Source organism: Carcharodon carcharias, chromosome 13 (genome assembly GCF_017639515.1).
Source record: "Carcharodon carcharias isolate sCarCar2 chromosome 13, sCarCar2.pri, whole genome shotgun sequence".
NCBI classification, from domain to species: Eukaryota; Metazoa; Chordata; class Chondrichthyes; order Lamniformes; family Lamnidae; genus Carcharodon; species Carcharodon carcharias.
Window position 1 is genome coordinate 76,255,434 of NC_054479.1, and position 16,514 is coordinate 76,271,947.

The 16,514-nt window shown below is 43.4% G+C and overlaps 1 protein-coding gene across 1 annotated transcript in view; it reads right to left on the reverse strand.

Moving 5' to 3' along the window:
* Window positions 1–16,514, reverse strand: part of LOC121286083 (chloride anion exchanger-like) — an 81,432-nt gene that overhangs the window by 22,966 nt on the left and 41,952 nt on the right. Inside the window, exons 10-12 of the mRNA XM_041203081.1 lie at window positions 12,923–13,000; window positions 11,492–11,587; window positions 8,576–8,682 (exon numbers count right to left, since the gene is read on the reverse strand). Coding sequence (XP_041059015.1) covers window positions 8,576–8,682; window positions 11,492–11,587; window positions 12,923–13,000 — 281 coding nt within the window. The remainder of the gene's footprint in view (window positions 1–8,575; window positions 8,683–11,491; window positions 11,588–12,922; window positions 13,001–16,514) is intronic.

A 16,514-nucleotide genomic window follows, 5' to 3' on the forward strand; every position in this document is an offset into this window, starting at 1 on the left:
TGAAAGCTTCCAGTAGGGTGGTTACATCCACATGCTGCATGATTGTCACTGTATGGAAAGCTTTCAACCTCATGTTTACCTGCTAAGCTGTGGCTTTTGACAGCTTCCTTGCTGCCAGACTTTCTATACAATCTTGCCCAGTGTCCCTTTGGACTACAGGCCTTGCAACTATCTCTAAATGCAGGGCAGTTATATGGCTGATGCATTAGTCTGCACTTGACGCACGCCTTGCCCTGTCTAGATGATTTGACTACCTCATCAATGGCTGTTGCTGCTCCAAGCGCTTACAGACATTGCCTGTCCATGATTACAGCATCATATTTTCTGCCATCTTTGAGGACACTATCGGTGTCCCTTTATTGTATCGAGAAGATCCTTTTGGAATGCTTCTATTGGGGTTGATATGATTATGATTATTCTCTCAGAGAGTTCTGTATCTAGAAAATTGCAATCTCTGCCCTTGTCCCAACAAACAAATGTAGTCAGTAGTTTCTTTGGGCTGTTGTCGACAGGTCATTAGTTTGAAAGTCGATGGATTCTGAAGTTGACCTTAATTCTTAACTAATCCCCCAGTGTTGTTCAGAGTTTAGATGGGACTTTCTGGTCTACTCTTGACAGTCCAGAAGTGTTGATACAATAAAGACCTTAATTGCTATATCATGTTAACTTGCATCACTTCCTGTGATGATACATACCAAACCATTTACATATTAAGCAGTTTACAATCAGTATGCTAAACTACATGCATTACAGAGCAACATCATAACCGTTTCCAAATGCCATATACATTTTCTCACCAATATTTTCCCTGCTTTCCTTCCTCAGCCTCTGCACTGAGCAATTTCTCATCATCGGTGAATTCAACCTCCATCTCAATTCATCATGCTCTCCCTCCTTGGAGTTCACTACCTTCTGTTATGATCGTAGCTAATGTTATTACTGGACAAGTCAGATCCCAGAGTGAAACCTGGCTTGATAGATCCTAACTTTGTTTCTTTTTAGAAGCCTTGGAGGTCGGTCACTGAATCCATTCACAAGAGTCTGTCAGTGTACTTTTAACACAAAGAATAAAATGTTTATTAAACAAGAAAATGAACTATATTACACTAGACAAAAAGGTTGGAAACATTTCAATGCAAACACCAGAAAATGATTCGAACTCACACTGTTCCTTTTATCCCAGCAATACCCTTACAGACACAAAACCCCTGTGAAGATTTACCACTATCTCAACACACAGGCTTCTTGCTTAGGCTGGCTCAGTTTCAAAGTTTCCTTCCGGCGGACCTCTGAGCTTTCCCCCCCAACTGTTATCTCTCTCTGAGAAACCCAAAAACTGCAATCTAAACTCACTATTACTGGAACTTCAGAGCAAACACGTGTTCCCTAAACTCAATTCCCCAGCAGTCCTGCAGGATTTCTTACTAGAGTGCTTGGAACTTCTGTCTTCACTCTCTGGCATACACACGCTGACTGAACTGCCCTTCTATCTTTCTCTGTGTCTCTGTGTGTCCCTGGGCACCTGTCGCTCGGCAATAGCACGGTTTTTGCTACTTTATGGGCAGGATTTTGCCCTGGCTGGCCGGCTTGGCGGGGGCGGGCGGGAGCAGGGGCCGGACCACGATTTCACGCTGGTGGGCCAATTAAGGCCCGTCCAGCGTGAAACGCGTGCAGTAGAGCTTAGCACTGCCTGTGTTGGGCGTGGTGGGGGGGGGTGTTGGTGGAGGAGGGTGAGCGCGAACCTCCACATATGCATGCAGGTGCACACAGGAAAAGTTTCCTGAGGCACAGAGCTGGCTCTGGGAGATGAAGATGTTAAGAAATAAAAATAAATAATTTAAATTGTTAAAAACATGTCCCCTCGTGACTTTTTACCGACTCTGTGACATGAGCAGGGTCATGTTATTAATGAAATGTTTAAATTTTTATTTAATTTTTAATAGCTGTTGGAAACCTCATCCTGCCTTTGCTGCCCTCATCCCCAGTCAAACCATTACCTTCTCTCACCCTGGCCATTCCCCATGTTACAGCCCTCATTTCCTCCCTTAAATCCAAGGAACACAGACTTAAAAGAAAATGGCGGACAACTGGTTTATCAATTAACTGCAATACAATAAACACTATCAGGTCCGACTATCATCTACTGAAGCTTATGCACTATTCCAGGATCATCCCCAACTTCTTTTCTCTCCTACAAAGCGTCAGCTTAATCCCCTCTTCCCGTCCCCTCTACCCTTTCAACAATAAATGTGAGGAGCTCATGATCTTCTTTGTCACTAAGATCGCGACCATCCAAGCAGCTGCCTCTGCTGTGCCCCTGCCTTCCATTAGCCCGCTGGGACCAAACTTCCTCTAAAGTCTCCCCCCACCCTAGCCCTGATCTCACATCTTTCTATAGTTTTTCTCCCATCTCCTCTCATTCCCTCTCTAAGCTTATCATGTCCATGAGACCCACCGCCACTGGATCGAGGGAGATCCAATTCCCACTAAACTGCTGACTATCCAACTTCCCCTCCTGTTTCCCCTGCTATCTGTTGTTGTCCCTCTCTCTTTAAAATTTGCTACCATTACCCCTCTCAAAAAAATGAACCCTTCATCCCACTATTCTTGCAATCTACCATCCCATCTCCAATCTCCCTTTCCTCTCTAATGTTCTTGAAAATATTGTGGCCTTCCAAATCTATTCTCATCTTTCCAGGAATCCTGTATTTAAATCACTAAAGTTAGGTTTCCACCCCTGCCACAGTAACAAAACAGCTGTTACCATGGTCACAAATGACATCCTATGTGACTGTGTCAAAGGTAAACCATCCCTCCTCAACTGCCTCGACCTGTCTGCATGGTTGACCATACTATCCTCCTCCCGTGCATTTCCACTGTTGTCCTGGTCCCATTCTTATCCATCTAATTTTTGCCAGAGTATCACCTGCAATGGCTTCTCTACCCACTCCCGCACATTTACCTCTGATGTTCACCAAGATTCTATCCTTAATCACATCCTATTTCTCATTTACATGTTGCCCCTTGGAGCCATCATCTGAAGGCACATGTATACTGATGACATCCCACTCTACCTTACCACCACCTCTCTTGACTGATGCTAGGTTATCAGGCTGCTTATCCAACATCCAGTACTGGATAAGCAGTAATTTCCTCCAATTAAATATTGGGAAAAATGAAGTCATTGCTTTATGTCCCCATTCCAAACTCTGTTCCCTAGCTACTGACTCAATCCCTCTCCCTGGCAACAGTCTGAGAATAAACCAGATTGTTTGCAACCTTGGTGTCATACTTGACCCAAGGATGAGCTTTCAGCCATATGTTCATGTCATCACAAAAGGCCACTTATTTCCACCTCCTTGACATTGGAAGTTCTGCATGTGTCTCAGGTGATCTTCCCTGAAACCCTTATTCATGCCTTTGGTATCTCTAGACTTGACTATTTCAGTGTACTCCGGGCTGGTCACCCACATACAATATGTAAACTTGAGTTCATCCAAAACTTTGCTGCCCTTGTCTTAACTTGCACCCCAAGTCCGATTTGCCCATCACCCCTATGCTTGCTGACCTACATTGGCTCCTGGTCAAGCAATGTCTTGAATTTAAAATTCTCATCCTTATTTTGAAATCCCTCCATGGCCTTGTCCCTCCCGATCTCTGTAATCTCCTCCAGCCCACAACATTCTGAGATATCTGCACATCTTGAATTCTGACCTCTTGAGCAGCTCCAATTTTAACTGCTCCATAATTGATTTTCATGCCTTCAGCTGCCTTGGCCCCAAGCACAAGTTATCTCCCAACACCTCTCACCTCTCTACCTTGGTTTCCTCCTTTAAGACACTCTTTGACCAAGCTTTTCATCATCTGACCTAATATCTCCTTGTGTGCCTCAGTGTCTTATTTTGATTTATAATGTCTCTTGAAGCACCTTGGGACATTTTGTTATGCCAAAGGCACTATATAAAGGTAAGTTGTTGCTTTATTATGTTTACTTAGTTAAGAGTCCAGTCATCTATTAGAGTTCTAAAACAAAACTTGGAAGCATTGTAAACTGTGAGGAGGACAGTGTGGAACTTCAGTCGTATCCCTATAGTGGGTACAGAGCTCTCAAAAGCTTACAATGTTAAACTCTCTCATTCTATCACAATTCACAAGAGAAAAGGTTGTATATTATGGGGGATACAAACAACCCATGCGATTGTGCTAAGAATTCAAAGCTAGACAAGAAACCAGACCTCAGATTTACAACAATCTTCCAACCTGCTAAGTTACAATGTCATCAAGGCAAACATTGGTGTGGAAGGCAGATAAACCTTCCTGCTTCCTTCTCATTCAGTGTCAGCAATGAACAGAATTTGTAGGCACAGTGAGAGGGTGACTGAGTAGCTGTGGGCCCTTGAATGTGGGAAAACATCCAAAGTGCCTCACAGGAGTAATTATCAAACAATGTTTGACATAGGCTACATAAGGAGATGTCAGGACAAATGACCAAAAGCTTGGTCGAAAAGGTAGATTTTAAGGAGCATTTAAAGGTGGAGGGAGTTAGAGAGTTAGGCAGAGAGGTTTAGGGAGATTAGGGGAATTCTAGAGCTTAGGGCCCAAACAACTGAAATCACAGCCACCAATAGTGAACAATTAAAATCAGCAATGCATGAGAGGGCAACATTGGAAGAGCACAGAGATCTTGAAGGTTGTAGAGCTGGAGTAGATTATTGAGACAGGGAAAGGCAAATCCATGGAGGAATTTGAGAATTTTGTGTTAACGGCATTGTCAGAGCAGGAGCCAATGTAGGTCAGCGAGCACAGGGGTAACAGATGAATGGGACTTGACATGAGTTGGGATACATGCAGCAGAATTTTGGATGAGCTTACATTTTTAAAGAGTGGAAGGTGGGAGGCCAGTCAGGAAAACCTTCGAATAATCAAATCTAGAAGCAAGAAAGGCATGGTGAGATTTCAGCAGTTGATGGGCCGAGGCAGGGACTATATTTTGGGGATTAAACCTGCTCTGTGTGTAAAGGGTTAATTCTAATAAGAGCATAATGAGCAAGTACAAAAAAAGCTATAGGCTGAATTTTCGCTGAGTGGGTGGGCACGCGCCCTACCCATTCGAGCGTAAAATGACATGCGATGACATCAGGTGAGAATCCTGACATCGTCGCGCACTCACGTGATATTTTGGTCGGCAGGTGTGCGCGCGGGAATCGGCAGCGCGCCCGCCGACAATTAACAGGCCTACTAAGGCCATTAAAGTATTAATTGAGTTCAACTTTTCGCTGCCCATCCAACCTTATGGTTGGTGGGTAGGCAAATCAGCCAGCCGGCCTTTGGATTTTTTATGAAACCTCATCCACAGATGGGATGAAGTTTCCAACAGGAATTAAAAATAAAAGAAGTGTTGAGATGTCATTTATAACAAGTCCCTGCTTATGCAACAGAGTCATATTTCATTGCGTGCACCTGCACACATGAACAAATGTCCACAAACGCTCTCCTCCTGCCCCCAACCTGGCAGCGCTCAGCTGTTAATTGGCCAGCAAGTGTGAAACCAATGTCAGGGCCCGATCAGGGGTGGCAGTGCTGCGCCCACCCAAATATCCTGGCCTATATTACAGTGATTATATAAATTTAAGTTGTTGTTGAGGGTAAGATGAAACAGACAAATAGCTCGTATGACAGATGACAGACCGATAATCGACGTGGCTGAGTATAGAAAGTTCAGAACGGAAGTGAAAAGGGAAACAAAAGAAGCAAAGGGAAAGCATGAGAGGATCCTGGCAGCTAACAAAAAATGAAACCCAAAAGTATTCTATAGGCATATAAGTAGTAAAACGGTAGTGAAAGGAGGGTGGTGCTGATAGAGAACAAAATAAGGGATCTACGTATAGAGTCATGGCTGAGGTGATAAATGAGTACTTTGTATCTGTCTTTACCAGGGAAGAGACAAGGCAGTTGAGGCACTGGATGGTCTAAAAATTGATAAAAAGGAAGTATTACAAAGGTTGGCTGTACTTAAAGTTTATGGGCAGGATTATGGGCAGGTCGGCGTGTGGGCACGATCAGCACCCGACCGTGATTTCACGCTGGCTGGCCAATTAACGGCTGCTGGGGTAGGGGCAGGAGGAGGGCAGCTGTTGACATAAGTGTGGGTGTGGGTGCAGACAGTGTGGAATGAAAGCTCCCTGAAGGCAGTTCTCTGCCTTCAGGGAGCTGAAGAATTTAAAACCAAAAAATAAAGATTTTAAAATCTAGACAAAAATGTCCATGCATCAGAATCAATCACCTGAACATATAGATGATGAAAATTCTGTCCAAACATTTTTTTTTTAAATTTAATAACGGAAACCTCATCCCTCCCTCGGATGAGGTTTCATCAAAAATGCAAAGTCCGCCTGGCAGATTCGCCTGTCCGCCAACCATAAGGTTGGACAGACCACAAAAAATCAGGGACAATTGAAACTTTAATGGGCCTAATTGCCCTCTTCATTGTCGGTGGGCGCGCTTCCGGATTTCATGCGCGCCCGCCGACCGAAAGTGTGGGATGACGTCAAGATGCTCACCCAACATCGTCGTGCTCTATTTTATGCTCAAGTAGGTCAGGCACGCACTCGCGTGCCGAGCTAAAAATTCTGCCCTATAAATCAGCAGGAGCAAATGGGAAGCATCCAAGCATACTGGGAGAAGTAAGGGAAGAAATTGCAGAGGCCCTAGCCATAATCTTCCAATCCTCCTTAGATATAGGGGTGATGTCAGAGGACTAGAGAACGTACAAATAAGGAGCAACAGTAGGCCATTCAGCTCCTCAAGTCTGCTCTGCCATTTAAAAGACCATGGCTGATCTGATAGTAACCTGAAATCTGCATCCCACCTACTCCTGATAGCCTGTCACCCCCTTGCTTACCAAGAATCTATCCACTTCTGCCTTAAAAGTATTCAAAGACTCTGCTTCTACCACCTTTTCAGGAAGAGTTCCAAAGACTCACGACCCTCTGAGTGAAAAAATTTCACCTCATCTCTGTTTTAAATGGGCAACCCCATATTTTTAAACAGTGACCCCTAGTTCAAGATTCTCTCACAAAAGGAAACATCCTCTCCACATTCACCCAGTCAAGACCTCTCAGGATCTTGTATGTTTCAATCAAGTTGTTTCTTACTCTTCTAAACTCCAGCGGATATAACCTAGTCTGTCCAACCTTTCCTCATCAGACAACCCACCCATTCCAAGTATTAGTCTGGTAAACCTTCTCTGAACTGCTTCCAATGCATTTACATCCTTCCTTAAATAAGATGACCAATACTGTACACAGTACTCCAAATGTGGTCTCACTAGTGCCCTGCACAATTGAAGCATGACCTCCCCACTTTGATTTCGATTCCCCTCGCAATAAGTTATACCATTCTTTTAGCTTTCCTAATTACTTGTTGTACCTGCATACTAATATTTTGTGATTCATGTCCCAGGTCCCTCTGCATCTCTCTGCAACTCAATGGCAGCAAAGATGAAAAGTTGGCTGACTGACAGAAAACAGAGTGTCGTGGTGAACAGTTGCTTTTCAGACTGGAGGAAGTTATACAGTGGGATTCCCCAGGAATTGATCTAAGGGGCGATGGTGTTCTTGATCTACATTAATGGCAGAGCGTTGAGTATACAGGGCACAATTTCAAAATTTGCAGAAGGCAAAGACTTGAAAATATTGTGAACTGTGCAGGATAGTAGAATGGGTGAATGTTAATGCAGAGAGTGTGAAGGGATGCATTTTGGTAGGAAGAACAAAGACTGGCAATATAAAATAAAGGGTACACTTCTAAAAGGGGTGCGGGGCAGAGGGACCTGTGGGGTATTTGTGCATAAATCATAGTAGATGGCAGAGCAGGTTGAGAAAGTGATTAAAAAGGTAAACGGCTTCCTGGGCTTAATAAATAGGGGAATGCAATATAAAAGCAAGGAAGTTATGATGAACTTTTATAAAACACTGGTTTGGTCTCAACTGGAATATTGCTTCCAATCCTGGACACCACACTTTAGGAAGGATGGGAAGGTTTTAGACAGGGTGCAGAAAAGATTCAAGAGAATCAATCCAGGGATGAGGAACTTCATTTACACAAATAGATCAGGAAGTTGTGGCTGTTTTCCTTGGAGAAGAGATGGTTGAAAGGAGATCTGATAGACGTATTCAAAATCATGAGGGATCTGGACAGAATAAATAGGGAGAAACTGTTCCCAATGACAAGGATCAAGGTCTAGAGGATTTCAACTTTAGGTAACTGACAAAATGACCAACAGCGACATGAAAAATGTTTTTATACAGTGAGTGATTAGCATCTGGAATGACTACCTGCAGATTCAATCACCGTTTTCAAAAGAGAATTGGATAATTATCTGAAGAGAAATCACTTGCAGGACGATGGGGAAAAGGTGGGGAAATCAGGCTGGCTGAGTCGTTCTTGCAGAGACTAGCAGAGGTGCAGGCTAAATGGCCTCATTCTGTACTGTAAACATTCTATGATCCTATTTTAATATGGCCCTACATGAATCAGCAGCTCAATGATATTGAATAGGTATAACTGTACTCACAACTGTGTCCTGAACACAACAGTCAGCAGCTCAAATCCTACACCTGCGCCAAGTCCGATGTCAAGTCCAAGCAGAACTGCTGCAATGAAAGCGATTATCCAAACCAACTGTAAGAAAACGGAACTTATGTCAAAATTAAGTATTAAGCCAAAAAGTTAATTAAATAATAGTGTGGGAAAGTGTCACAGTAAATACAGAGGGAGAGAGACACGATAATAGTGAGGGATACAGTCAAAGTAACACTGAGGGACAGTGCCACAGTAATACTGAGGGACAGTGCCACAGTAATTCTGAGAATAGTGTCACAATAAAACTGAGGGACAGAGTCAGTAATACCGAGGGACAGTGCCACAGTAATACTGAGGGACAGTGCCACAGTAATACTGAGGGACAGTGCCACAGTAATACTGAGGGACAGTGCAACAGTAAAACTGAGGGACAGAGTCACAATAATATTGAGGACAGTGTCACAGTAAAACTGAGGGACAGAGTCAGTAATACTGAGGGACAGAGTCAGTAATACTGAGGGACAGTGCCACAGTAATACTGAGGGACAGTGTAACAGTAAAACTGAGGGACAGAGTCACAGTAATAATGAGGGACAGAGTCAGTAATACTGAGGGACAGTACCACAGTAATTCTGAGGACAGTGCCACAGTAAAACTGAGGGACAGAGTCAGTAATACTGAGGGACAGTATCACAGTAATACTAAGGGACAGTGTCACAGTAAAACTGAAGGACAGTGTCACTGCAAAACTGAGGGACAGTGTCCACAGTAATACTGAGGGACAGAGTCACAGTAATAATGAGGGACAGTGTTGCAGTAATAATGAGGGACAGAATCAGTAATACTGAGGGACAGAGTCATAGTAATACTGAGGACAGAGTCACAGTAATACTGAGGGACAGAGTCACAGTGATACTCAGGGACAGAGTCACAGTAATACTAAGGGACAGTGTCACAATAATATTAAAGGGTAGTGTCACAGTAATAATGAGGGACAGAATCAGTAATACTGAGGGACACAGTCATAGTAATACTGAGGACAGAGTCACAGTAATATTGAGGAACTGTGTCTTGTAATACTGAGGGGGAGTGTCATAATAATATTGAGGGTCATTGTACCAGTAACACTGAGGCACAGTGTCACCGTAAAGCTGAGGGACACAGTATCAGAGTAGTACTGAGGGACAGTGTCACAGTAAAGCTGAGGGACAGTATCAGAGTAATACTGAGGGACAGTGTCACAGTAAAGCTGAGGGACAGTCAGTAATACTAAGGTACAGTATCACAGTAATACTGAGGGACAGTGTCACAATAATGCTGCGGGACAGGTTCATATTAATACTGAGGGACAATGTCACAGCAATACTGAGGGTTGTTGTCAGAGTAATACTGAGGGACAGTGTCACAGTAATACTGGGGACAGTGTCACAGTAATGCTGCTGGATAGATTCGGTGTCACAGTAATACTGAGGGACAGAGTCACTTTAATACTGTGGGGCAGAGTCACTTTAATACTGTGGGGCAGAGTCACTTTAATGCTGATGGATGCAATCACTGTAATACTGAGGGACAGAGTCACCTTAATACTGAGGGACAGTCATAGTAATCTGAGCAACAGTCACACACATATAACTCGATTAAGTAAATCAGAACATAGTGATTAAATGATACTTACCTATCTTTTATTTTAAAATAACTGAAATTTATATGAGAAATGAGTGTGTGTAAGAGGTGAAGATGTCTACTGTCTTGTGCTTCTGAGTATAAAGAGTTACTGTGGAAGTTAATGTAAAGTCACCTGGATTTTTGCACAATATTCTTAGAAAATAGGCAACTTATTTGTAATTCAGACAAAGGAGTAGTGTTGAGAGTATCTCCAACTATAATGGGTTAGAAAAGAAAAGGAATGGGGACAGAGTGAGAGAGACGGAGAAGGAAAGAGTGCGAGAGAGATAGAGAGAAATAGATCCAAACAGACAGAGTAAGAGAATAGACAGGCAGGCAGAGACTGACACAGAGAGAAATGCACAGGGCAAGAGAGGATCATAGAAACAGAGAGAATGAGACAAAGAAAGAGAAAGCGAACAGAAGTTAAGTGCTGAAGATGGGAAGCTATATCTAGTTTCTCATCCAGGCGTCTGAGCCCAAGAGGGATCGGTTTCCCAGAAGTGAAAAGAGAAGCTTGACACTAAAGAGGAAACTAAAATTTTTGGAAGCAACTTTGCTAATGTGGAGATCAGGGTGAGACCCAAGCGGATGGGAAAGTAAAAAAAAAAATTGATAACTGAAAGAGAATTTGAGAGAAAGTAATCAAAAGTAAGAGGCATTCAGGATTGTTTAGACTTCTGGGACACACCATTAAAATGTGGCTAAGAAAGTTTTTTACTTACACAAGCTCAAAGTTCAGATTATATTCACAAAAGAAAACCCACCAATAAGAAGTGGGCAAATAGCAATGTGATCACATTTTCAATATACATCATCTCAAAAAGTGTTCTTCAGGTGCGCAATGTTGGTTGAATCAAGCCAAGGCATTATACAAGGCAACTTCACCAAGTTCCAGCATTTCTTTAATACTCATCCCAGCTCAAAAATGTTTGGTAATTAGTGAAAAGATTTTCAGTAAGGTCCAGAATGGCAGGCAGCATTCCAGAAATTGGGTATGTATAGCTTTCCCCAGTATTCTATTACCATCAGGACTACTTTGATTAGAGAGCAAAGGCAGGAGGAACTCTTTGAACCTTTTCTGCTTATTCTGGCTATCTCGTCTCCTCTGCTCTCGCTCCAAGCTCCAAATCAGAAAATAGCTTCCGAGAAGTTAGGTTTTCTCTTTGGTGTCAAACCCGTAAAAAACGGTGAATGGTGAAGTTGCTGACATAACCAAAAGCTGAATCTCACTCGCACTTACACAATCATACTTGTCTTTCTTCCACAGAATTCCAATTTCTCTGAATTGCAATAACATTCCTTTCAAATTAATGATAACAAGAGCTCCTAGAACTGACTGTGAGAAGAATAAAAAGACAAAGTTAATAACTGTGTCGATATGTTTGCAATACAAAACTCCTTCCATTTTGATTTATTCTGAAAGAGCAATGTGACGTTTGTATGGATGGTTTAACATCTCCAGTGCAAGACTGAGCATATTGCACAGATTCTGGGTAATGAGTTCCCTTATAGGTTATGAATCTATTGTCTGCAGCTAAGTCACTAACTTCTGTCCAGGAATGGGGACTGTATCTGAACACAAATGGGTTCCAATGAAAATGGTCCATCAATGAGTCTCAGACTATTCTTATGAGAGGCAATTGATAATCTTTGAAATCTTTGCCACATATAAAATATTAAACAAAGGATTCTTATTTCTTCAACCAAGTTAAAACTTTCTTAAAAGGAGAAAGTAAAAAGTTTTAACTTTCTCTTTTTAAAGTTTTTTAAAATGGTTTAAAGTTGTATTTACTGAGCACAAAAACAGGCCATGTTGAACATTTGCAAAACATTGGTTCGGCCTCAGGTGGAGAGTTGTGTCCGATGCTGGGCACCACACTTTAGGAAGGGTGTCGAGGTCTTGGAACAAGTACAGACGAGATTTACTAGAATCATACCAAGGATGAGGGCCTTCAATTCTGTCGACCCTGGAGAAGCTGGGATTGTTCTCCTTAGAACAGAGGAAATTTAATAGAGGCATTCAAAACTATGAGGGTTTTAATAGAGAAAGTAAGAAGGAACTGTTTACTGTGACAAGTGGGGCAGCAACCGGAGGACAAAGATTTAAGTTGGAGGCAAAAGAACCAAACAGGAGGTGAGAAATGATTTCACACAGCAAGTTACAATCTGGAACACACTGCCTCAAAGGGAAGCAGATTCAATAACAACTTTCCAAAGGGAATCTGATAATTACTCGAGGGGAAAAATATACAGGTTTATTGGGGAAGAACGAGTGTGGAAATAATTGAATAGGTTTTCCAAAGAGACCACTTAGAACTGATGGGCTGAAAGGCCTCCTCTGTACAATTCCAGGATTCCATATTTAAGGAATGGTTGGCTTTACTGCCACACATGGTTCTCTGACTACAAACTGGCCGAAGTACCAATCAAATAAATTAGTTTTGTAACAGGGGCCAAAATTCTTTTCTGTCTGATTGATCACTGGTGAAACTAAGAAGTGTAATAGATGCACCAACAACATCTACGTTGATAAGCAAGCAAAGATACTTGGCAACTTTCAATGATTCTGTTGATCCCTTTATCTGAGGGCATCCATATTGATAATGGTCAATAAAAGGACATCATTAAAGTATAGAATACTCAGTAAAAGTACTGATATGTGATGACCTACCTTGGGTAGAGGGACAAGAAGGAACCCAATGGCCAGGGTTACAATCATCACCATCACAGCAGATATCAGACTAGCAATCTGTGTCAAAATGGAATGGTTTTCATCAATTAAAAATGTTCTCATGTATTTCCTTTACTATTGCCCTCTCCTTTAAGTGCTTCATTTCAACAACAATGGTTTCTTAGTTGAGAGGCTCCCAATTACCCAGTGCCTGGTTGCTCAATTGCTTAGTGTGCAGTGCTTGATTCTGGGAAGCACACTGTAGAAAGGATGTCATGGCCTTGGAGAGGATGCAGAGAAGACTTACTAGAATGGAATCAGGAAAGAGACTTCAGTTATGTGAAGACACAAGAGAAGCTGGGATTGTTCTCCTTAGAGCAGAGAAGGTAATGGGGAGATTTAAGAGAGATATTCAAAATTATGAGGGATTTTGATACAGTACATAGGGAGGAACTGTTCCAATGAGAAAAGGGTTGATAACCAGAGGATACAGATTTTTAAAAAATGTCAAGAAATCCAGGGTGGAAGATGGGGGTAATTTTTTCACAAAGTCATTTGTTACGATCTGGAACACACAACTTGAAAGGATGATGGATGGAAATTGGATTAATTCTTGAAAAGCAGAAAGTTGCTGAGCTACAAAGCAAGAGTAGAGAAGGGAAACCAATTCTACCAAAGAGCAGGCACAGTATTCTGTGTTTTAAGATTTTATTGCCAACAGCACTTGTCAGCATTAAGAGCTTGATGCCTGGAGAACATTTCCAGATTCTGACTCAGTGTTGCACCGGTGCCAGTTATGCGATGCTATTTTAAAATGTAGAGGCCTAATTGGCCTGTGGGTGAGTTCAACGCCCAATCAGCTGTGCCAGGAGCAGCTGGGAGATGGGACTTAAAAACAGAGGTCCATTTGAAAGGTGAGTGGCAGCCATGACTGAGTTTGTTGTTTGCTGAGGAGATGACACATGAGAATTTGCAGACGGCCCATGTTAGCACAGGCAAACGTCTAAGGTCAGCACCAAGATTCTCTGATGCTTCTCTTGAGGCATGAGCCAAGGCAGCCACTGAGAGGTGGGAGATATTGTTCCTGGCATCCCAATGAAATCTGCCCAGCGACACAAAAAGGGCCCGGATGGACATCATGACGATGGTGGTCAGCAGTAGAGCAGTGACATGATGGATTTGGACCAGTATCTTAAAAGATTCAGAGAAGATCCAGAAAGGGCTCCATCTCTGTACGTAGTGGCATGCACACAAGCTGAGCATACTGAGTACCCATAGTTCTCCCTAACATTGTCAGTGAGTGGCCTGTAACATCACTGAGACATCAGCCACCCTCACATTTGGGGTGCAAGTGAGCAGGGAGTGTCGCTGAGGAGCAAAACATCGCCTGTCAATGGCATGCTGGAAAAGATGAGGGAGGCCAGGCTACCCATACATCATTTTCTCCTCATTCTGCAAGAAAAGAGAAGTCACAAGAAACAGTCTTAAGATGTTTCGAACAGGTGGTAGTGTGCTAGACCTGCACAATCTGAGCCCGAAAGCAATAGTGCCATTTGGGAAGGTCATGGGTGATGACGAGATTGAAAGGTGTGAAGAGCAGGGTCATTTGATAGCTCTATCTTCAGTGAAGTCATGGAGAAGACTGCTGTCAAATGCGCACTGTGGCTACACAACCAGGTGTGAGCAGCCCCCTCAAAGGATAAGGGCAGAAAGAGCCATGCTCCTTTGGCTGGAGATGCTGGACCTTAGGTGAGTCTTTTTGGGGGATCAGAGGCAGATGATTTCCTGAATCCAAACGTCAGAAATCCCCGAGGCATTGTGGAGCCATGCGTAGTCCATGCAGCACATGTGCACTGTGCTGACTCAGGGATTTGACTGCATGATCCCCTCTACTGAGAGAGTGGCTACCCTTTTGGAGAGTCATATGCAACAGCATTCCAAGTGGGTGCAGGATCAGCACGTTGACATGCACAAAAGGAGTGAGACTCTCTCTAACATGTAGCAGTGTCACTGGTGGCACATAGATGCTTGAAATGGCCACCAGCTATGTCCTAGCCAATGGCCTTCCCCAGCATTCAACGACACCGAAAGGGCTGAGGAAATCAGAAGCTCATGAGGGATTCAGCCCTCAGGGGGCACCAGCATCATCCCTCACATCCTCAACCCCTCTGTCTCAGGAACCATCCACAAGGCCCAGTGGCAGAGGCTGCTATTGCAATGATGCAGGCACAGCAGCCTGTGGACAAGTCCTCATAGGTGCCTCCAAGACAAGGATGGAAGCCAAGGGTATCTCAGCCAGATGCAGAGACAATGGAGCAAGCTGAATCCACCTCATCCTCAGCTGCAGGGGGGCACCTGGTAGGAGTGGATGGGAACACAATGCACCATTAGTTAGTTACCTGGGTGAAGATTTCTCTATTTGTTTTTATCTCTGTGTTTAATTGACTGCCACTCATCTTCAAGAAATGCTTACCTTGAAGAAGTTCTGTTCCTCTCTGCGACAAGATTTCCGTATCTCTCTTTTGCCTTGTTCACTTCATTGCTTTCCATTTCTCTCCTGGTGTTTGACAAGGTGTTTACTAAAACTTGCTTTCACAGCCATATCTCCTTTCTCAGTGACTGTCTCCGTTTCCGACTTACCCCACGTGGATTTCAACTGAAATTCCATCCCTCATGTTTCGAACCCACCCGGGATTACAGGTATCTCCGGGACATAAAACGTTTCTCGGACTGCTGTTCCCGTCACATTCTGAAATCCACACTCAGTGCCATGTGCCGCCATATGAACACACTTGACCTCTCCCTCCGCAGCACCGCCGTACCCTTTTTCAAAGCTGCGCGTGCCCCCAGTTTCATTTTATCCTTCGTCTCATCCGAGGCCTCAACAAGAAACTTTTTCTCTTTCTCTTAAGTGCTAAGGAACACAAGCTCCAACAACTCATCGACACCAACACCCATCTAGGACCCTCCACCTCTGCCTGTCCCTCTGTCCCCACCCCATCTTCCAATCCCAGCCCCGGCTGTGTATTCACTATACCCCCTGACCTTCCCCTCTCCGACGCTGAACATTCAGTGCTCAGCAAAGGACTTAGTTTCATACCCTTACGCCCTCATCTCAATGAATATCGGGCACGGCACGATGCTGAACTCTTCTTCCACCGTCTTCGTCTCCAGGCTCACTTCTTTGGGCAGGAGTCCTCTCCCCGTTCAACGGATCCTTTCACCCACCTCCAATATTCTCCCTCCACCTGGACCCCTCCCTCTGGATTCTTACCTTCCCTTGATCTTTTCATTGAGAACTGTCGGCGAGACATTAGTCGTCTCAATTTCTCTGCGCCTCTCACCCATTCTAATCTGTCTCTCTCTGAACTTATTGCACTAGTTCTGTTGAAGGGTCATGAGGACTCGAAACGTCAACTCTTTTCTTCTCCGCCGATGCTGCCAGACCTGCTGAGTTTTTCCAGGTAACTCTGTTTTTGTTTTGGATTTCCAGCCTCTGCAGTTTTTTGTTTTTATTTCTCTATTTGTTTGGTCACTCATTCCTCCTGTAGTAATAATAATTGATTCTGATTTCAATCCAAGGTTTGTGTTA